Consider the following 22,309-nt stretch of genomic DNA (forward strand, 5'->3'; position numbering starts at 1 on the left):
GCGCAGCCGCTTCCGGCTCAGTCTGAGAACCGGACCGGACTGCTTGCTGCACCGAGTCGTTCCCACTATTGTCTGTGAAAGCAGCGTGTGGGAGCGCACTGCGTCATCCCACCTGCAGCAGGTGACCCGCCTGACTCCGTCAATCAAACCCAAGATGGCTGACAGCCACGCAAGCTGCGCCGTAAAGTTAACTCAGTTTGAAGGATTCGTTTCTCTCCTGAACCGCTTGGACCGGCTCTTCCACAGCACTCTAAAAAATACTCATGGTGTTTGTTGAAACAATATACACGCTGCTATGATGGCATATTAGGACCATTGTAGATAAAAAGGAGTACATTTTAGCCAAAAATGTGGAAAAATTTGGGAGGATATAACCCCTGAAATTTTTAGATTAATCTCAGAAATGTTCAAGAAAAAAATAATAATTGAAATTTGTGGACTTGAATGTCAAAGCTTTGAGAGAAAACATGCTGAAAATTTTAGATTAATCTCAGAAACTTTCTAGCAAAAAATAGAGAAAATTTCTTAGATTAGAAAGTCGAAACTGAAAACAGAAATTTGGAGATTAATTTGAGAAATTTTCTAGAAGAAACCTGAATATTCCTAGTCTTGAAGTCAAAAATATTGGAAAAAAAATGCTGAAATTTTAAGATTAAACTTTCTAGCAAAAAAAAGGAGGAAATTTCTAAGACTGAAAAGTTGAACATTTCTGAGAAAAAACCTGGAAGTTTGGAGATCAATCTGAGAAATTTTCTAGAAAAAACCTGGAAATTTCTGAGCTTTGAAAACAAAAAAAAATTGCAAGAAAAAAAACTGAAATGTTTAGACCATTATCAGAAACTTTCTAAGAAAAAAAAAGTATGTTTAAGCCTGAGAAGTAAAATATTTATGAGAAACAATGTGGTAATTCTGAAATTAATCCCAGACATTTTCAACAAAAAATTTTTAATTTCTGAGCTTGAAAAGGCAAAAATTTGCAAGAAAAAAATTTGGACATTAATCTTCTAACATAAAAGAGGAGATTTCAAAACTCGCAAATGTTCCACTTTGTGACTTCTAAGGAGTTTGTTGTAAATCAATTGCCTCTTAATGCTGATGAAAAGTATCAGTTCCACTTGCAGTTTATTTCACTTATAACAAAACATTTTTCCCATGTTATAAGTGAAATAATCTGCCAGTGAAACCAATATATTTTCATAAATTTTAAGGGATTACTGACGTAAAACGAGCTCCTATATCCAACTGAAAAGTTTCTTGTAATTTAGTTTCGTCTTAATCCAAGTGTGCCCAGATATTTGCACTAGAAACTGAACCAAAAATAGTTGGTAACATTTTGCGTTTTTGGAGTGTAGTAACAACAATCAGTGTCTGCAACTGGAAACTGTTGCCTCAGTTTTTTTCAAGGGACCAGAGCATTTTTCATATTGCGCTGGTCTTCCGCCGCTCCATCGAGTCTCCTGCTGCTTGGCAACAGAGCGGGCTGCCTGCGTGGGCGGCTGCTGCTCGGCGCCAGCAGAAAGCTCAGGAAAGCACGAGGAGGGACACTTTGTGGTCGGACTGCGCGCACGCTGTTGCGCCCTGCGGGGCCGACGCACGTGCAGCACAGGTGCATGAATCCAAACGGATGATTCACCCCAAACGAACAACAATTAGACTTCATTTAAATGTAGAGTGGGCGACTTAGAAGGAGTGAGATCCCAGCAGATCACCGGTGGGATATTCTGCAAAGACCGAAATAGGTCATGAAGTTGGACTTTTTAAGACTGGAACCTGTAACCTTCGGTCGGTGAATCGTCTCTACCTCCCCAATCAAACCGTCATTCAATCCTGCTTCCGTCTTTCACCCTCACTCCTACCCTCTATCTCTTTCTATTCTGTGTCTCTCGCCCACAGAGTTCTTCACAGAAGAGCTCACAGCGTTCCCACGGTAACCAGCATCCCTATTCTAATCCACGGGAACGTGCGCACGGGTGTTTGACAAACATCCCGCCTTAAAAGTGCCACTTATCTGCATTGGAGTCGAGAAGGAAGAGTGGAAGAAAGGCGACTAACGGCTGGGAAACGAGTTCATGATCGCATCGCCCAGTGACCCCGACAGCAGCTTCTGCCCTCTGCATTAATGGCGGCTAATCTGCGTTTTTCTGCACACAAATGCCACTTAAAAATAACAAGCAGAAGGTTAAAGGTGACCCATTATACTGCCTTCAACAGGTTAGGATAGATCTGTGGGTTATAAAAACATTACATTTTTTATTAACAAAATCATTCATGAAACTGAGATTTTAGTCCGATCAGTTCTGCCTATTTTGAGCAGAACTCAACGTGAAAATGGTTTCAAACAATTATACAACAATATATCTTTGAAAAGCATTAATAGAGCCTCCTGCACAACCTATAAAAATGCATCAAGTGGTTTCTGAATGGTGAGTCAATAACAAAACTCTTGTCTTTTCCAGCAGCCATTGTACAGCACAAACAGTGGTAAAACCAGCTGCGCTGCAAAAACATACTTTTGGTCTAGTTTTTAGTGTGAATGTCTTAGAAAATATTAAAAAACACTAAACTAACTTATAAGTAAGACTTAAGCAAGGTAAAACAAGGAACTTGTTTCAAGTCAATAAGCCCTTAATAAAAAAGTGGTAGCTCCATTGGAAAATTATTTTGCTTTTCACATCTTTCCATGTTACAAGTTAATATTAAGGAATTATCAACTTAAAACAAACTCCTTTATCTTTCTAATAAGATACTTTTAAGTGAGTTTTGTCTTATTTCAAGTGGACTTGAAATAGATACTGAACCAAAAATACTTTGTAAGATTACATTGTGACGAAATGTGCTGGAGCTCTGCTTGGGTTGTTAGGTAACGATCTGACTAGGATGGGGTTGCTAGGTAACAGCCATACTATGCTGGGGTTGCTAGGTAACAACGCAGCGTGACTCAATGAGGAGGTTTTTGAAACTACTCGTTTTCCAGACACTTAGAATCATAAACTTATTGCCAAAAACAGCTGGCGATTTTTTGAAACACAAATGTTAGTATAAAAATGTGCAAAATGTTAAATTTTCAAAATAGGTCTCCTTTAACAAGAAGAAGCATCTTCAAAAAGTATTCAAATCCCTTTAACTTTTTCATGTTTTATTACCACTAACTTCAAGTTTTATGTACAACAATAGAGCAACAAACTGTAATAGAGTGGATTGAAAGTGAGTTGTGGTACTGTACATTTCTTCCGCTTCAGTGGCATAAACATCTTTCATAAGTTTATAATTATAAGTTCCAGCCATTGTTTACATCCCAATTCATCTCATCTGAGTTTCCTGGTGCAGAATTATAACGCATGTCTCACGTCAATGACATAATAGGATAAAATATGACAATTCAGACTGCAGATGCTTTGAAAACAACAAATCGCATATTTGTCCGAATTTGTAGCAAATATAGAAGCGGTGCAGATCAGATTTCTATGGATGGTAAAAAAATCAGAATTGGGTAGTTCAGACTGCGAAGAAAAATATAGAGATAGGTCACATTTGGGCAAAAAAATGTGGATTTGACTCACATTTGGCTAAACAGATTGCAAAGTTTCCCCCAGAAAACTTGCCAAGTCTGGTGGTTGGTTGCTAGGGCAGTCATTCATCCAGCGGCTTGTCGTGTTTTTCAGTTAAAAAATGTTTAAAGTTGACAGGAAATTTGAAAATATCACTTGATAATTGTGTGGTTTAGAAATATACCTAAACACCAACTATAAAGTTTTAAAAAATGCAAACATTTTAAAAAAAGACTTAAATGAAAAAGCAATGCTAAGCTTGGGGGGGCACAAGTACAGCCTGGTGACCCGCCAGGCTTATAATACACTGAGGGAAACCCTGGATTGAAAGGAGAATTTCTGAGGCCTTCCACACTGAATATTTCCACCACATTGTTAAAAAACATAATATTATACACATAAGATCAGTTTCAGAAAAGTTTTCATCCCCTTGAATCCAGACAAGTACGCCAACGAGCAAATAATCACACTCATTAACTCTAAATTTAGCGAAAGCAAATGCAGGCCCCGCTTTTCAGATTCGTGTTAACATGTTGAAAAACCATTTACTATTTTGCATCCATGTCAGATTTGTCGTTCAAAACATCCCAGTAAAACACATTAAAGTTTGTGGTCGATAGTCGACTGCAGAAAGGCAGAGAGGATGTACAGAAATGTAATATTACAAGCGTCTGGAGGCCTGCTGTACAGTTTCCACAGCAACTATACTTTGTCTCTCACAGCATCATTCTGACTCCAAGAACATTGCACTTACAGTGGAAAGATTTACATCACAGCTATTCACTTGTTTTCTTGCTATTTATGGCTAATGGTACCAACAAGCAGATGGGAAATGAAAGTATATATAGGCAAAGGCATTAGCCTTCAGAAATTTACTGCCTCAGATTGTGAAAGTGAGCAAATTCCCAAGGGATCTTTATTCAATCTGTCTGCGTACATTAAATCTTCCATTTCTGCCGTATTTTGCCAGCAGCAACTGCCAGGAAACTGTTTTTTTTTTGTTTGTTTGTTTTAAATGAGTGAAACCTGCTTGGTTTTGACATCTCTAAAACGTGACACCATTCTGACAAACCATGTCAGACTGCGACCCGCGATGCTCCAGAGGACCCAGCTGGATTTACACTCAGCATGCAGAATTGAAAATGCATTTGTGCATCAAGCGTAAAACTCGTAAAATCATTTGCAGGAAGAACGTCGGCCACTCTGAGCAGAAGAAGAAGAAGTGTCAGAGTGAGACGCTAAATATAAACACAAAAATATGATTTTGATTTCTTTTCTACACGCAGTGTGAATTCACCAACACTCATTTCACTAGAAGGCAAAAAAGCACCACCCACATGCAGCTTCCTCCTACACACACACACACACTTAAATGACATATCTATCATTTAAATTTGTGTCAAAATAAGCTGCACCTTTACAGCATTGCTGCAGAATTTAACTTTTTTTTAAACAGCTGCAGTTTCTCCTTTAAAAAAAGTCCTGGCAGTTTTATAGAAAGCAGATTCCCTCCCTTCACGTCGCTCGCTGTGTTCGGATGAGGTCAGAAAAAGCTCAGCTGAGCTTGCCCACACACTTCGCCCGAGGCCAGTTCATTCCTCCTAAGTTTTATCTTTGCTACGGAAATCTGTAAAACACAAGTCAGCAGCAGCTGCAGCTGCAAGCCCAAACTGCTGCATGGTTTGCACCAGGAGCGAATATTCAACAAACGAGGGTTAAAAAATAAAAGCAAAGAAGAAGAAGAAGGGACAAAGCTCAGAGGTGAAGAGAAAGAGAACAGCACAAAAGTAATTTTTGCAGCTTCTCTGAGTCATATCTGCAGCAGTGGGAAACAGAACCAGCGAGGGGGAGAGAGTGAGTGTACTTACGTGGGTATGTGAGAGAACGAGTGCGAGAGATAGACGGGGTGGAGCGGAGTGGAAAGGGGACAGGGGGGTTATATGGTGTGGAGCTACTGAGCTCCTTCTGAGAAAGAAAACCCATTACGGTTCCCCAGCTTCATGAAACAAAATTAACGTCTATCTTGGTGAGAGAGGAGCCTGGAGTGGGGGAAAGATGGAGACACAAACACCTTCTCGGCGCTCTGCGGAGCTCCCACTGTGGCAGCCGGTGAGAAAAAGACACACGTCCTTTTTGCTGCTCTTCCTTCTCTGCGTTACGTAACAACTCTTCCCTGAGTAATGCTGTCGAGACCTCCAGCAGTCCCTGCCTCTCATCCTATGAGCTGCGTGACAAGCTACATGCATGTAGCATGCAGTCCCTCCCCCACTTCACAGCCCACTTCACGCTGCACTGCAGGGTCATTTCAGCTGCAAAGCAACAGCCAGACCCAGGTGGAATATTCTGCAGCCACTAAAAGAGATCCAGAGTGTCATCGCTACACTGGTAGAGCTCTTGAGCCAGATGTGGACAGATTCGCTAGCAAAGCCTGGTAGAGATAAACATTTTACTTCTGCAGAGGTAAAATCTCACATTGAAATCCAGTTTGTAGATTTATTCTGTGGGGGAAACGTCTCATGTTGAGGAATATTTGTTCCCAGAGTCACAATTGCTGCCAGCAGAAAGAGCACTTAGGGTGTTTTTACACCTGACAGTCCAGAAGAATCAGTTTGATTTTGGACCAAAAATAAAAGCAGCAAGCAACAGGAATGATCGCCAACAGCACATGTTTATTTTACGGTGTTTTCACACCTGACAGTCCGGTTGACTCGGTTCGGCTGGCAAAATTGCAACATTTGCTGCGGTTCACTTTCACACTGCACAGAGTCAAACGGTCCAAACACTTAGTTCTCATGTGACGTCACACTTCCACGAACTTTGTAACCGACAGCCATCTTGGTAGCCAGTTGCTATGACAACAACAAATAAGGCACAGGCTTGGAACTAGCTCTCCTTTCGTTCCTATCTAACTCATAAACAACATGTGTCAAACATAAGGCCCGGGGGCCAAATACGGTCCTCCATAGCTTCTTATATGGCCCTAAGGACTCCAGAAGTATGCATGAACAGAACTTTCAAGTTAACAGTTTTATGCTTAAATATCGTTTTATCAAATCAAATCAAAGTGTTTACGGCCAAATTACATCAGTCAATACTTATAATTTTACTAGGATTGTGAAAATCAACAAATCAAACAAACAAAATCAACAAATCGCATCATTTTTTGGAGCTTGTGCATAACAGTTTACTGAAAGTTTTCCAGAAAAGTTGTCAAAAACATTGGTTTTAAGTGATGCCAACTCCCACCTGCAGGTGGCAGTGTATTTTACTTCTACACTTATTTGCGAATCATAAACAGCCTCATTATACCTAAGTGCAAATATTGCAACATGTCTTGCAAATATTTTTAAATTAGCACCAGAAAAGTTTTGATTCTTATTGCAATAACAAAAAAAAAGTGAAATTCTGGAAGGACTGATTGATGTGAAATAAGCTAAGACATTTGCACTTGAAACTAGAGCAAAAATAATTGGTAATATTTTATGTTTTTGCAGTGCCGTTATTCGTTTTCACAACTGTTCACTGCATGACGTGTTTATGATGTTTTTACAGCACTTTGAGCTGCCATGTTGCTGAAATAAACTTCTGTGATTGATGCTGTAACCGTTGAATATACTTACATTTTTACACACAGAGGAGACATTAAACGCAGCTTTGTCTGACAGACATGCTCCTAAAATAACAACAAAACATCCGCCGTGCAGCTTCAAGCCACTGGGCTCGACATTGAATATCGTTCCCCCGCCGCCGCTGCAGACTCTTATTGTTCTCGCCGCCGTTAAGAGCCGGAGAGGGACGAAATTGGGGCAGCGTTTGGGACATCTGCTTGTGGCGCACCGCTGGGAGAAACAAGAGGAGGCAACTTTGTTTTGATGCAGCTTCGACATGCATGACTAACAAAACGGAGACAAGTTACTCAGCCTGAAATAATAAAAATAAAAAATCGACGGCTGTGCGCAAGTCGAGGAGGCCAAAACTAATTGGAGAAACAAAACAAAATCTGAGAGCTTCGCGCTCTCCCTGCCTTGCTTACAGCCTGCTGACAGATGGCGGATCAGTGTGTGTGTTCCACCTTTTCTCTTTTAGTCCGGCGCCTGCTGAGGCAGGTCACCCAGCCACTTGCCTCCTCACTCTGTCATCTTTCCCCCACTTCATCCTCCTGCCTCCTCCCCAAGTCTGAGCCGCAATTAGACAGTCGGAGGCAGCGGAGGACGGAGAAGTGTGTGTTTATCTCAGATCCATTATTAGAGGAGAGCGAATTGTCACTGACCAGAGCCAGCAGGCCCGTTTGGATGAGGCTGAGTCACAGCCAGACGGGGACAATATGGCTCCAAAGGCGCGACTCTTTATTAAATGTGACACTCCATATGATGCGCTTGTCTGAGCCTGGATCCAAAGTCGGCCACAACCGCTACGGGCAATTAGACAGGTCAGGATCCGCAAGATCTACATTAGCTATTCATCACTGCGTTTAACACCCACATAAATAACTAATATGTGCTTCTGTCTAATGACTAATCCCCTCTGGGGGGACGGCAGGGAAGCAGGCGGCTCTGATCAATCAGGGATTTGGGTAAACCTGAGTCAATCACCGGCAAGCGGATCGGGACCATAAGGAAACAGAACCCAGCTCCAACTGCTGAGGTGGTTTTCTGGATGCAGAAGTGCACAATTAGGAGTGTGTTTTACTTTGGAGTGCGTTTTACTCAGGAGTGTGTTTTATTCAGGAGTGTGTTTTACTTTGGAGTGCGTTTTACTCAGGAGTGTATTTTACTTTTTATGTGTGTTTTACTCCGGAGTGTGTTTTATTCAGGAGTGTGTTTTATTCAGGAGTGTGTTTTACTCCGGAGTGTGTTTTACTGTGCACTTCTTCACATGAATTCCTGCCTACTCACAAAGCTGAATGCTTGCAGAACAAAAGCCGACTCCGAGTGCGTGGTTAAGTAAAAGCAAGGACAGATGCTCTCCCTGTGTGCCAAAGCTGTGTGTGCAGCAATCTGACTTCAGGTCAGCTGTAAGTTGGAAAATTATAAAAGAAAAAAGAAAAAAAACATGCAGTGCCGATGTTGGGAAGCACAAATGACACCGGCAGCAGTAAAGATGTGTAAAAAGGCCTTAAAGTAATTCCTCTTTTAATGCGGTGACAAACTTTAACACTGAAAAATTTACAAAATCAAATCTTGACATCCTTTTCTCAGCGAAATTGTTGCCCTGCCCAACCATCCATCTAAAATAAACTAAGCCATTAAAAAAGAAACAAATAAATAAAATTTTGCACATTTTTATCTCAACAGTTTTTTAAAACAGCAGCTTCTTAAAAAGAATGAGTTAATGTTTTTTTGGTGTCTGGAAAATGAGCCCTTTATAAAACATCACGATTGACACAAACACAGACGCTGACCCGTTACCTAGCAACCCCAGTGGAACTCCAGCACATTAGGTCAGCTGTATGGATGCAAACTTTATGAATACCTTTGGGATTTTCCCTCAGGGGATTTTGTAATTCCTGACTCCCACACTGCACCCATACATTAAATCCTTAAATTAATGTTATGAGTTTGTTTTTAACACATCAACAGCCCTATAGTCCCCGTTTCTGTTGTTCTCCTGTCAGCCCTCCTTCCAGCCTACAGTGAGGAGCTGAAGAGTTTACTGGCACGAGGAACAAAGGAGTTCTTTAGTCTGTCGGTCTGAGGATAACCACTGTATTCACTTTACAATGGCTGCTGGAAAAGACAAGTGTTTTGTTGTTGACTTACCATCCAGAAGCCACTTGCTGCATTCTTGTTGGTTGCTTTTCAAACATGTCAGATTGTATAATTGCACATCAGCAGCAGCTTATTTGGATTTAAAGTGACAGAGACCCCAAAACATTTTATTCTGAAAGGAGCTCGAAATAGGCAGAACTGACCAGACTAAAATCTCATCATATAAGAACGAATTTGTGCAAAAAAAAAAAAAAAAAAATGTAATGAACAAGCTTTGAATAGGCCACAGACTTATCCTGACCTGTTTAAGGAAGAACATATGTTGAGTTAGAACGTCTAATTATTAATCCACTTCTGGGTTATAAATATCACATAAAACATTCACGTCACCTACTGGCCACCTGGCTGGACCCTTATTTATCCAATATGCTTCCAGGTAATGGAAGAAAAAAAAGCTTCAAGGCTCACTGTTGGAGAACTGCAGCAATGGGCGGCAGTTTCCATAGCAACCACTCAAAGCCTTTTCTGTTCTACCATTACAAACGCAGACATGTTGAATTAGCTAATCATAAACTGGAGTCGTGTGTTTTTGTGAGAGGACACAACAAATTAGATTTTTGACAACAAACGGTCCAGATTGGAGGAAAATATTCTCACTGTGCTAAACACAGTGGATGACCTGTGATGCTGTGGGCCTCCTTTGAGATGTCAATAACTCTTCAAAACAACAGGAACCTTTTGAATAAAAATCTGGCCAACTTTGCCAGAACATCTGACCAAAGGAACACGGAAATGGTCCCAACTGGGCACAAAAATCAATCAATCAAGGGAATCCAGCCAGAATTTGGATGATATTTTGGGCCACAAAAATGAAAATGAATGTCCTAAAGGGCCAGTTGTGGCAGAATGTATTGATGAAAGCCACAAAAGAAATGTTAAAACACCATCTTTTCACACAGATCAGTCACTCTGAGATTTTATGACTGTTTTGTGATCCTAACTTAGAAATATTTGTAAGGAATTTTGTGATATCTGTGTATGATGGTAAGTGTGACTTTTTGTCAATTCCAGATTATAACCCGACATCAAGTCAGCCGGCCGCAGAGAAGTAGAACAAAGAGACACTGCCACCTGCAGTTTGGAGTTAGCATCGCTTAAATCCAAAGTTTTTGAACAAGTTTGCAATAAACTCACAAATATGAATTAGTGTGAAAACTCTAAAGGGACACATAATCAGACCAGTCAAGATAATCTGCATAAATATTATTTTATCAATCAATTCAATGCAGTTTTTATTTGTTTACTGCCAAGTTACATCAACCAGTTCCTCCAATTTCTTATGAATTATTGTGGAAATAGATGCAAAATAAATAAAATCAACAAATCCCAGCACTTTTTCATGCTAATGCATAATTATGGGTTTACTGCAGCGCAACAATTGTGAAAAATATTGGCTATAAGTGATTGCTTACTACCACCTGCAGGCGGCAGTATTTCTTACTTCTACTAAATATTATAACCCATAATGATGCGGCGAGTAACAGAAAGTCACATTTACCATCATACATAAGCGTAAATATTTCTAAATTACTACCACAAACACTTTTTTATTGAAAAAGTTCTTCATGCTCAAAAAGTAGCTTTGAAGCAGCTTTATGAGTAAATTATGTCCAGTTGGTGCTATGGGAGCCAAAAGTCTAACAGTTTTCTGTTATTGTGTAATTTGCTAAACCTTTATAAGTCATAACCTCTGTTTCCTGTTTAGCCATTCTGGCTAAAGGTTTGGTGTGAATTCACAGTTGTAATAATTTGTGGTATTACTGCCTTTCTATCATCTCAAACCAGTCTCTCTCCTCTGACACCAGTAACACATTTCTGCCAATCCAAACAACTGCCATTAATTTGATATTTTGCCATTTTGAGAGAAATGTTTGTGTGGACCAGCTGTTTCTGAAGTACCAACAACAATGCCACAAAGTCTGATTAATGGTGTTTGAACTTCGGCAAGTCGAAGCATTGAGTTGCTGTCATGAGATTTAGTTTTATTTTTTTTTTAAAGTTATCAACCGTAAATCTTAAACCGTCTCAAAAACAGTGTCATGTTTTCATTCAGTTAAGTTTTCCATTATTCTAAAGATACAGAAACAAAGACCCACAAGTGTCCTTGCTGAACTTTTCTTCAACAGAATATTGTTCACACCTACACACACAGGGATGTCAGACATTATTCTACCATTTAAAAATCACCTTGGGCTTTTCACAATATACCCACAATCCTCCAGTACTGTGTTAATTTTCTCATGGTGCTGCATTAAATGCCCCCACTGAGAGCCAGTGCCTTAATGTGAGGATTATCACCAATGACAAGAAAGGTTGCTGCTTTTCCCTGCCTGTCAGACTGAGGGCTGGCCATGGAAATGTTCTGTCAGAGCGGAGATATTCTGGAGACCCCGGTCAGCCATCCAAGGGTGTTTTCACACCTCACAGGCTGGTAGACTCGGTTCTACCAGGGACCAAAGTTGCAACATTTGATACATTTTTAGCTGGTGAGGTTTGCTTTCTCACTGCACTGGATCAAATGAACCAAATCAACTGAAGAAAACGTTCCCCTCCTCACCTGTGGTGGCGCTGCACCAAGAACCACTTAAAAGAAGCACCAGAAAACACCGAGCGCAACTTCCTTCTCCACAAAACGTAAACAAAAATGAAGTAGCATCAGACTTTGGCAGCTGTAGGATTTCTCATGTCTTTGGTAAAACTGAACTGTTGTGATTGTTTTGGTTGCATTTGCCCAGAAGACCCTGTGCTGTAGTTCCCTTCCTGCTTTTGCTGCGGTCTCTGGTCCGTTTGCATCCACATATCCATTTGTACCGCTCCAGACTAAACATGGCTGGTGTAAAATGTTTTCATCAACTGAAGCACATTGAGGCTGTTTTCACACCTGATAGTGCAGTAGACTCGGTTCCACTGGGGACCAGAATTACAGCATTTGTTACATTTTTAGTTGGGTGGGTCACTTTCAAACTCTGTTGTATCAAATGAACCAAACTAATTGAATAACCTGTCCCCCTCCTCGTCTGTGGGGGCGCTGCACCAAGAACTACTGAAGGAAACAACATTAAAACCTCCAAAGAAGACATGAGTGCAACTTCTTTCTACACAAAATGTAAACAAAACTAGAGTGGCGTCAGATTTTAGTGGTTGTAGGATTTCTCTTTTGTCTTAGCTAAAAGACCATAACCCATTTCTGCTGCTAGCGCTTCACTCTCGCGTTTGTTGTGGTTGTATTTACCCAGAATGCCTAGTGCTACAGTTCACTTCCTGCTTTTGGAGCGGTCTCCGGTTCACTCGCCTTTCACATTTGCATTCGAACCGCACCAGAGTTCACTTCAACCAACGCGAGACCAAAGTGGATCAGAGTTGAAACCTCCCAAAACGAACTGGACTTTCCAGACAAAGGAACTAGAGTTCAGTTAAAGTGGACATTTCTGGTGTGAATGCAGCCCAAGTTAGATCATCCTGATTACTCTACAGAGAAGAGAAAATAAGGCCCATGTGTTTGGTGGACTTACTTCCTGCGTGCGCTGGAGCTGGTGTTGGTGTCTGTGCTGTCAGTGCGTTCCAGCCGGTCCCGGTCCGTGTTGGAGGAACCGCAGGAAAGGCCTCGCGTCAGTCTGGCGTGGCTCCTCCGCTCCCTGCTGGGCCCTGGAGTTGTGGCTGATCCAGATGTCACCTGAGGCGTTGAGGTGCCACCACTCCCGCTGCAGCCCCCGTCACCGCCCGGTTGGACCGGAAGGGTCAGAGGCTGGCTGTGGTTGTGGTTCTGCTCTGGGGTGTCGGACCCCCGTGGGCCACGCTCCAGCCTCAGGTCCTGGTTTTCCTGACTGACCCGGTCCAGCTGGCCCTCCAGCTCCTCAATGCGCCGGCGCTGCGTCTCGAGGAGCTTGGCCTGGCTCTCGATGATGTTGTTGAGCTCCAGTAGGTACTCCACGGCCCGGTTGGGGCTCTCCGGGTTGGACTCCATGGTTGGAGTCTTCCTCTTGGTGTGTGTGTGAACACCACCAGCTGGAGTTTCGCCTCCACCCTCCCCACCAGCCCTGATGAGTTGGGGGGAGGGAGGGCCCAAGAAAGTCTCTGCTGAAGTTTAACTATTGAGCTTTGGTGTTCAGAAACAGAAAGTCACAAAGGTGAAGGGACTGAGAGTTTCAGAATGACTACATATCCCTAAGGATGAGGGCAAGAATGAGCATTATAGCATGTTATGCCATGAAGAGGGTTCAAAGCTCAAAATTAAGCCCAGGACGCTGGTCAGAGTCTGGTTTCCTGAAGTTGCGGTCATTTTGATTCCACCGTAGAGAAGGTCAAGAGTTTGAGACATCATGATTCACAATTTACAGATAAAACATGAAAAACAACAAGAGATCATCCGGTGGAGGGAGAAACAATGACTAACAAGTATTTCTGGTTTTTAAGTTTTCTGACAGATTTAAAGAGAGTGGATCATCAGATTACACTATTTATAGCTTTAATGCATCAGTTTTTACTAAATTATAAATATGAATAAAAAGCACACTTCTTGGACAGACAGGGGAAGGGGTTGGGAAAAGTGGTGCGGGTTGTGATTTACCAATTTCTTATCAGGCGCTGTCAATCATTACATAACAGAGAAAAATCAGCTCCCTCCCACGTTGAGTGTCCCCGCAGTACATCGTCTCCGCTTTCAACCCATGATTTAAAAATGTCTTCAAAGCGCAAGAAGTATGCAGACTTAGATTGGGAAGTTCATCCTGGGAGTCCAGATCCTCTCCCCCCAACAGGTCCGAGCAAAAAAGGAAAACAAACCCCAAAACACTACATCCCAGGGTTTTTAAATTCAAATCCCAAACTGAGCGTCTGTGGTCTTGTCCTCCACTTTCCCTCCAGATTAAGCATTAACGCACAAGTTGTTGCTTTAAAGGGGAATAAAAAAAAAACTACCTGGACTATTTTCACGGTCCAAATCCTAAAACTGCGCTTCTGTGTTTGCAGCCTTCCCAGCTGATATAAATTGAATCTAAAGAGTTCACCAAGCCGCTTTTCTTACTTATGTGCTCTTCAGCTGTTTCAGGTTCTCAGTCTGTGCAGAAGTGAGGTGATGATGCTTTTCCTCTCAACAGGCGAGGAGGCAGAGAGGTTTCGCTGCTTGCGCGTCTCATCAGCGGGAAAAAAAGCGTTTGGCTTCTCCACAGGAGCGCATCTCCGTCAAGTTTTCACATGGAACATAATGAACATCCGGTAGGGACTTTCACAATAAAATACAACCTGGCAGGGGCACACTGAAATTATGACTTCACTGATTACACTGCAGTCATTGGCTACGTTCACACTGCAGCTTGAAGTGACCCAAATCCGATTGTTTGTGAAATCGGATTTTTTTTTTCTTTTTTTGGCGTGGCCGTACTTCCGACTTGTATGTTTTCTCCAGTGTGAACTTCAAACTACCTGGAAGTATTCCGCATGCGCACTAAAGGACGCGATAAGCGCGTGCTCATGGTTTGCCAAATGCCATAAAACAGAAGTGCTCATTGTTTAAAATCAACAAGACATCTGATACTCAAATCTGGAATAACGGTAATGAACGTTAAGCTGTTTTCCAACCACCGTAAAATAGAAGAAGTGCTCAGTGTTTGCGGAAGTAAACATGGATGCTAACGGTGGAGCTTAGCTTACGATTTTAAAGTTGTTGTCCGACCGGAACCAGCACATTAACAACTTAATCCTCATTATTGTCCGCCATGTTGTTGTTTCTCCTCCTTCTTGCGCGTATCAGGGCGCAGAATAGTGACGTTGGTCGAGTATCAATGACGTTCTGTTCCACGAATGCGACCTGACCGTTAAGATTCAGGTCACATTTGACAAGTTCGGATACCCAAGCGGCCTGGGTCGCATTAATAAATGAATAAATAAAAAATCCTGTCTGTGTTGTTCAGACCGTCATGAAAAGATACAGATCACATTAGGGCAAAAAAAAAAAAAATCGTAATTGGGTCACTTCAGTGTGAATGTAATCGTAGATTTCAATAAACAGTGCGTCAGAACATGAATAACTATTAACTATTTACTGAATTTAGCTAAATACAACAAACATTTTAAAAGTTATAAGAAATCCTGTTCTTATAACAGAATAAATGTGTTAAATTCTCTCCAAAAGAATTTGAAAACTCGATGCTGTTCTTTTAATAAGGCAAACACGAATAACATCCATACAAACAAAAATTTGGACTACTTTATTTTCTTGGTTTTAGCTCTCTTTATTGGCCCAGAAATAAATTTGAATTGACAATTTTGGCTCAAAACGTTTGGACACCGACGGGTGTCCAAAGTCGGTCCTGGAGGGCCGGCATCCTGCGGGACCCATATAGTCTGCCCTCCTTGTCCCCACATGGGTCCCACCTAGGCATGCTGGCTGGGCATCCTGCATGTTTTAGTTCTCTCCCTAGTTTAACGCACCTGCATCAAATGATGGCTCGTTAGAAGCCCTAAGAGGAACTGCTGAAAAGGTTGTTACGTGCAGGATGCCGGCCCTCCAGGACCGACTTTGGACACCCCTGCTTTATACCAATCATATTTGTGTGTTTTATTTTGAAAGTCCAGCTCGAATCTCATATTTCGTCTGTCTAGCTTTGCTCCGCTCAGTAAATCCAGTGGAGAGAGAACACAACCAGTGCAGTTCTGCTCCTATTGCGCTGAATATTTATCTATATTTAAAAGCCCAAGACTTGATTTCAAAGTTTCATTTTTACTGTATTATCAGGCATCATCCTCATATAAAACAAAGCTTTTCTTTCTTGCTTTTATCATTATTTCTCGCTTCAGCTGACTTGAACAGAAGGATGTGGCTTACAGGAGATGAGAGAGGAAAACATGCCTCAGAGCGATGTTATTTTTAGAGCTCATATGTGAACTGAAACGCAGTTAATTCACCTGCTCTCTCTCTCCCTCTCTCTCTCTCGCTCTGACGCAGTAAAATAAATAAATAAAACAAATAAACACCTGAGATTCTCGGTTTGGTTACTGTAAAATCCTGCGATTTACCCCGAAAAACATTAAATATGTTTCATCTGCAGGATATCACTTTTTTTAATTTCTAATAATGTCGCAGTGACAAAATAACTAAATAATAATAATAAAACAAATGTTATCTTCTGTCCAAACTCTGTAATGCATTTTTGCTGCCATCTGCTGTCTATTAGCGAGGCTCCAAAAACAATAATAGCACACAAACATTCAAGTCAATGCAAAAGAAAATTGCTTCAGCACTTTATTTCCACTTTACAGTTCAGCCAATTTCAAAATGAACATATATATTACAAAATAACAATATTAGCAAACATTATAAAATAGGCAAAGCTAATATAACATGATCGTCTGGTCATTTGCAGCACATCAATGCAATCAAATGGACTGGAAACGGTAGGTAAAGTTGATTTAAGCCTTTGGGAAATGACTGGTAGTAATAACAGTCTGTGTCTCTTAATGCAGCTGCAGAAAATCAACATAATATTGCTGTAGCGTTAAAATAATAATGCAGGTCCACATCGTGCTATGAAGAGCAGCTTCTCACCCGAATGGCTTTTCTAGAGCAAAGTGTCATAAAACCTGAGAATATAAAAAAAGAAAAATCTTTTTCATTATTATCTAAATAGAAAAATAACATCTCACAGTATCCATTCAGGTTGATTCCTTTAAGTTATAATAATTTAAAAAGAGAGCAACAGAAAATGATGTGCTAGTTCACCATCTCAGAGCTCAGATTCCGCTGATGTTTCATTTTTTAAATATTTTTTTGGCATGGCTGAAATTCCTCAACGGTCCACCCATCCGTAGTATTAGACACCTCAGAGCAAAAGATTTTCACAGTAAGAAAAACCAGTGGTTAGGATAAAGTGGTTTGTTACCAAGGCAACTAACTGTACGTGGCACGATGGGCACAGCACTCTCAGGAATCTAGATTTTTTTTTTTTTTTTTTTTTTTTCTCTTTTTCTTCGGATACACAATAACAACGGTAGTGGAAATATGAATACACACACCGGGTGCATATTTTTTGGCATCCTTTGCTAACGGTTTAACTCTGAAACACTCAAGCAGCATTTTACAAAACATTCACTTAAGACTATGACAGGTGCTACATTTGTTTGTGTGTGTTTACAAAAGGTGGGATTTTCCACATCATTGCACAGTAATAAATAGGAACATATGCCTGTTATCTGTAGTACATGTTACAGTGCCTTGGAAAAGTATTCACACCCTTTAAGCTCATTAGATTTTTGGTGGCCTAGTCCAATCCAGCTCAACCAAATGAATGATTCATTTCTGCTGATTCAGGAATGCATCTAAAAGTTGCTCTGAATGACTGGAATTGCGCAACCATGTTTCACAACAAGCTTCAGCAACTTTAACTGGGATTTATGTAACAGCAGAAAAACAAGCAAACACATTAAAACTTGATCAAACTGCCGCCCCCTTTCTAATGCCACCCTGGGCAACCGCCATATCAAAAACAACCACTGAAAGTAATGCACTGTTTTCTTTTTTTCACAAAATAATTAAAAATTAGCATAAATTGAGGTGTTCAGTGAAGGTATCAGAGGTTTGTTAGAGAATAAAACAAGAACAAACACAGCAGGTGGAAAGTTTCACAGGTCATAGGTTACAGAACGTCACTGTGTTGCTGCCTTAAGATTTTGTGCAATTTTAATATTGCCAAGAACCTTTTAGATTGCTAGTTTCACACACGACATGCTAATCCTTCTCAGAAGGAGTCTGTTAGTTTTTTTAAAACTACTTTTTAACCAGAAGTTGTTTCATAATGGCAACATTCATAAAGATTACAAGTTGCTATTTGAAAACATCATGCAGCGCTTTGGACAAACCTACCAAATTATCCATGTCCAAATAAACGGACAGTCCTGGCATGGAGAACATCAATCGGAGAAGACGCTACGCAGAAGATTTTTATCTTTTATTGCCATTTGTTTCAGTTTACCACAAAACATGTTAGCAACGCCCCTGACAGGTGGAGGAAGGTGCGTTGGTCAAATGAAGCCAAAATTTATTTCTGTAGCCAACATGCAAATTTAAATGTGGCGGAAAACTAACACCGCCATCATGAAACACGGTGGTGGCAGCACCAGCGTCACAGCAGATGGGAGAACGGATGAAGCAGGATTTTAACCTTCCAACAGAAAAACAACCAGCCAGATAAACCGTGTTTCTAAAAGTGACCTATTACGGTTCCTTAAATAGATTAGGATAAATCTGAGGTTACAAAAAACATTTTCATCACATTTTTTTGAACAAAATTATTCTTAGATAAGATTTTTGACCTACTTTCAGAATGAGCTTCTGTTAGGGCATCCTGTCTCTTTAAATCCAAATAAACAGCTGCTGCTGGCCACGCCCCCCAACTCAACGTTTACATTCCCACTTAAAAATGGATACAAACAGATGCACATTTATAAACTGTACATCTTTGAAAAGCAGAAGTAGACCCTCCTGCACAACCAACAAGAATGTAGCAAGCGGTTTCCGAATGGTAAGTCAGCAACAAAACACTTGCCTTTTCCATCAGCCATTGTACAGCAGTAAATCCAGCTGAGCAAATGTCCTGGAGCACTACTTGGGTTGCTAGGTAACAGTGTAGCGTTACAAAAGATGTTTGTGAAACGGCTAATTTTCCAAACACTAAAAAACGCTAACTTATCACCAGAAAATGTCAGGGTGTTTTCTTTAAGCGCTTGGGTTGTCTTTTTTTAGGAGCAGTAGAGACACAAATGGAAGTAGAAAAAATGCAAAATGTGATTTTTGCATAATAGGTCTCCTGTAATTAGCTCATTTATGCATCAGAATGGCCTAGTCAAAGAATCAATTTGAGGGTTAGCAACTAAACTGGAGCCGCTACTTAAAAGACAAAGCTAATGTCGAGTCAGGACAAACAAATTCACGCCACACTTCTCAGCTCTTTATTTTTAAAGCATTTCGTCTGTCACATTGATAATAAATAAAACACTGCATTTGATGGTTGTGTCGATACAAAATGTGAAAAGGTTCAGGGGGTGTGAATACTTTTGGAAGGCACTGCATATTTATGTGTTCACAAAAACTGGGTACCGATTTTCACATCATCGCACAATAAAAACGGTCAGTTACCTGTTATTTGTAAGATATATGTGTAAATATGTGTGTATCTGTTTGGTGCATATATTCAAATATACTAGTTTTTCATTAAAGGTATACAAATCAGAGCTTCTCCAATTATAATATTTACAATAAACTCTTAACTTATTTCTTTACAGATATTCACAGAATAGGGACGCTTCAAAAAGGGTTTCACACACACACACACACACACACACACACACACACACACACGCACAGCGGAGTGCACATGGACGGCTGATAGTCTCGGACAGTCGCAGCATTTTTATTGCTCAGTATCTTCATGAGGTAAAAAGTCTTTGCCTTAATCAAAAGTGGACAGAGGGAAGCTGATGGAGTGGGTACACTGCAAAAACACAAAATGTTACCAGGTAATTTTGGTCTAATTTCTAGTGCAGATATCTTAGTACACTTGAAATAAAGCTTAACTAACTTATAAGTAACTTTAATTGATATTAATGAATACTTGCCACTTTAGTAACAAGACATCTTTACCTTGGTATAAGTGAAATGTGCAGATTAGGACCAACTGGCGGCAGAGGAATCTGACTTCTTGTCTGAATTTGGATATTTTCTTCTCCGATTTCAGATTTATTGATTTCCGAATTTGTAAACTTTTTCTCAGAATTGCATTTTTTTTCTCAGAATTCAGATAAAATAAAAAAATCAGAATTCAGATTTTTTTCTTATTCTTCTTCCATAGAAATAATCTATCAGTGGAAGTAGTATTTTCTTGTAAATCTACGTTACCGTAAGAAATAACTCTGTTTATTCTTTTACTGCACTACGTTCCATAGAGTCAAACTACCATTTCATGAGCACCAGGACACTTGGCACTAGAAACTAGAAACACTTGATAATATTTTGTGTTTTTGCAGTGTGGGTCAGTAACTGAAGGTAGGTAGAAATGTGCAGCAGCCTTCTGGAAAAACGTTTGCAACATTTGGTGGAGGCTCAAACCGAAACGCGGTCCAGAGATGAGCTGCAGAAAGGCACAAAGAACATGAGCTGCAGGTTCAAAGTGACGGCTGGTCAGGAGGAGATGGATCACGATCTGATGCCGCGTCGTTTAAATGCTGCATGTTTTATCTCTCAGTAACAGTCAGGGGACAGCGGTGTGGCTTCTTCTTCTTCTCCTGTCCTGCCCGTGTTGCTCATCCTCAAACTGAACCAGCCTCTGCTGACCCGGAACGAGCCACGGACCGGGCAGCGCGGCGGCGGCCAGCGAGAGCCCTGAAATGCTGGCGGCGGAGACGCTGGCGTCTGATTGGCTGTCTCCAGACTCCGACGCGGTGTCGCCCAGCTGGTCCTGGGACAGCGTGGAGGCGAGGAAGGAGAACGGCTCTCTGTGCGGCTCCGGACCCGCCACGGTGACTCCTGGTAAGGGCCAGTCAGAGATGACCGACTCTGCGTCGCAGTCTTCCTCCTCCTCTTCCTCTTCCTCTTCGTCCCTCCTCAGGTCCCAGTATTCTGCCACCATGTTCCAGTTTTCATCGGTTTCGTCTTCCCGGTTTTCCTTCGGTCTGGGGAGTCTGTGGATCGGGACTGGAATGGGTAGGAAAACATCGTCATCTTCACTTTCTGCTGAGTCCGTTCTTCGCTCTGGTTCCTCCTCAGCAGCAGGTCCTTCCTCCTCTTCCTCTTTTCTCATCCTCCCCCTCTCCAAACTCCTGCTTTTCCTCTCTCTCTGTCTGCTCCTCCCTCTTTCCTTCTCTCGTCTTCTTCCCCTTCCTGCCTCTTCGTCTTCATGTTTCCTGATTGCGTCTCTCGGTAAACTCTGAGGCCTCCTCTTTCTCCTCTCCCCGTCCCCGCGCTCAGAGACGGGGCTCCGTAAGCGACCTCCTCCTACCGAGCCCCGCCTTCTTCTCGTTCTTCCTCTGACGGCTCCCGTCCCCCTCACGTCTCCCACCGACCTGCTCCTCCTCGTCTGCTTGGCGCGGCGCCCCCTCTGTCCGGTGGAGCTCACTGCAGCCAGACTCTGCTCTTTGGGGTTGTGCAGGAGGGAGGAGGAGGTGATTCTGTGCTCACGGGCTGAACAGGTGAGGAGGAAACAGAAACAAGGTGAGTCGCCAGAAAACAGGAACAATAAAATCTTTGCCTGACAGATTTATCTGATCTGCAGTGCTTTGCAAAAGTATGAATGAAGTTTTTAAATTTTACACATTTTGTCTTGTTCTCTGACTTTGTTTAAAGGATTTTATTTATAAATAAAGTGAAAAAGCAACATGAAGTTTAATTACAGCTTGTTTTTATTTCTGTTTGGATAAATCTTCCTGTTCTTAAATTAAAAATAAAACATTTTATGCTATAAGGTAGTGTTACCTTCCTTAAACAGGTTAGGATAAGTCTATGGGAACATGTTCATGATATATATAAATATATTTATTAACAAAATCATTCTCTGATAATGAGATTTCAATCTGGCCAATTCTTCAAAATGTGACTCAATAATTAGGAGGATTGTTTTCTAGACACCAAAAGATTTTGATAAAAAACTTATTTCCTGAAAGTGGTTGGAAAAGTTTTTACTTTAAGCTCTTTGTCTATTTTTAGAAGCAGTAGATCAAAATGGAAGAACAAAAATGTGAATTTTGCATAATAGATCTCCTTTAATTAAAGCTATTTTTTTCAGAATGGCCTAGTCAAAGAGCAGCCCTATCGATTTAACTAAGTTAGAGCTGTTACCATAAAAGATTTGCAGCTGCAGCCATGAAGCTTAGAGCCGCAGTGAGGATAAGCACAAATTCACTCCACACTTTTCAGCTTTCTACTTCTAAACCATTTTGTCTGTCACATAAAATCCTACTGAGATGTTTTAGGGCCTCCTGTCACTTTAAATCCTAACAATCTGCTGC

The 22,309-nt window shown here is 41.1% G+C and overlaps 2 protein-coding genes across 10 annotated transcripts in view; both read right to left on the reverse strand.

Annotated features, from left to right (window-relative positions):
* iqsec2b (IQ motif and Sec7 domain ArfGEF 2b) overlaps positions 1 to 14,505 on the reverse strand; it is a 51,389-nt gene extending 36,884 nt beyond the window's left edge. Inside the window, exon 1 of the mRNA XM_015044139.1 lies at positions 12,829 to 14,505. Within this exon, the coding sequence (XP_014899625.1) occupies positions 12,829 to 13,280 (452 nt within the window). The 5' untranslated portion in view covers positions 13,281 to 14,505. The remainder of the gene's footprint in view (positions 1 to 12,828) is intronic.
* Positions 14,506 to 16,541: 2,036 nt separating this feature from the next.
* Positions 16,542 to 22,309, reverse strand: part of magixb (MAGI family member, X-linked b) — a 79,302-nt gene continuing 73,534 nt past the window's right edge. For 7 of the 9 annotated variants that reach the window (XM_015044186.1, XM_015044158.1, XM_015044166.1 and 4 more), the window contains one exon: positions 16,542 to 21,485. In XM_015044186.1, coding sequence (XP_014899672.1) covers positions 20,557 to 21,485 — 929 coding nt within the window. In that variant the 3' untranslated portion in view covers positions 16,542 to 20,556. The remainder of the gene's footprint in view (positions 21,486 to 22,309) is intronic. The other 2 variants (XM_015044202.1, XM_015044209.1) reach the window with 2 other exon arrangements.

The sequence above is a fragment of the Poecilia latipinna genome, unplaced genomic scaffold (genome assembly GCF_001443285.1).
Source record: "Poecilia latipinna isolate Pla-1442-1.1 unplaced genomic scaffold, P_latipinna-1.0 Scaffold36, whole genome shotgun sequence".
NCBI lineage: Eukaryota > Metazoa > Chordata > Actinopteri > Cyprinodontiformes > Poeciliidae > Poecilia > Poecilia latipinna.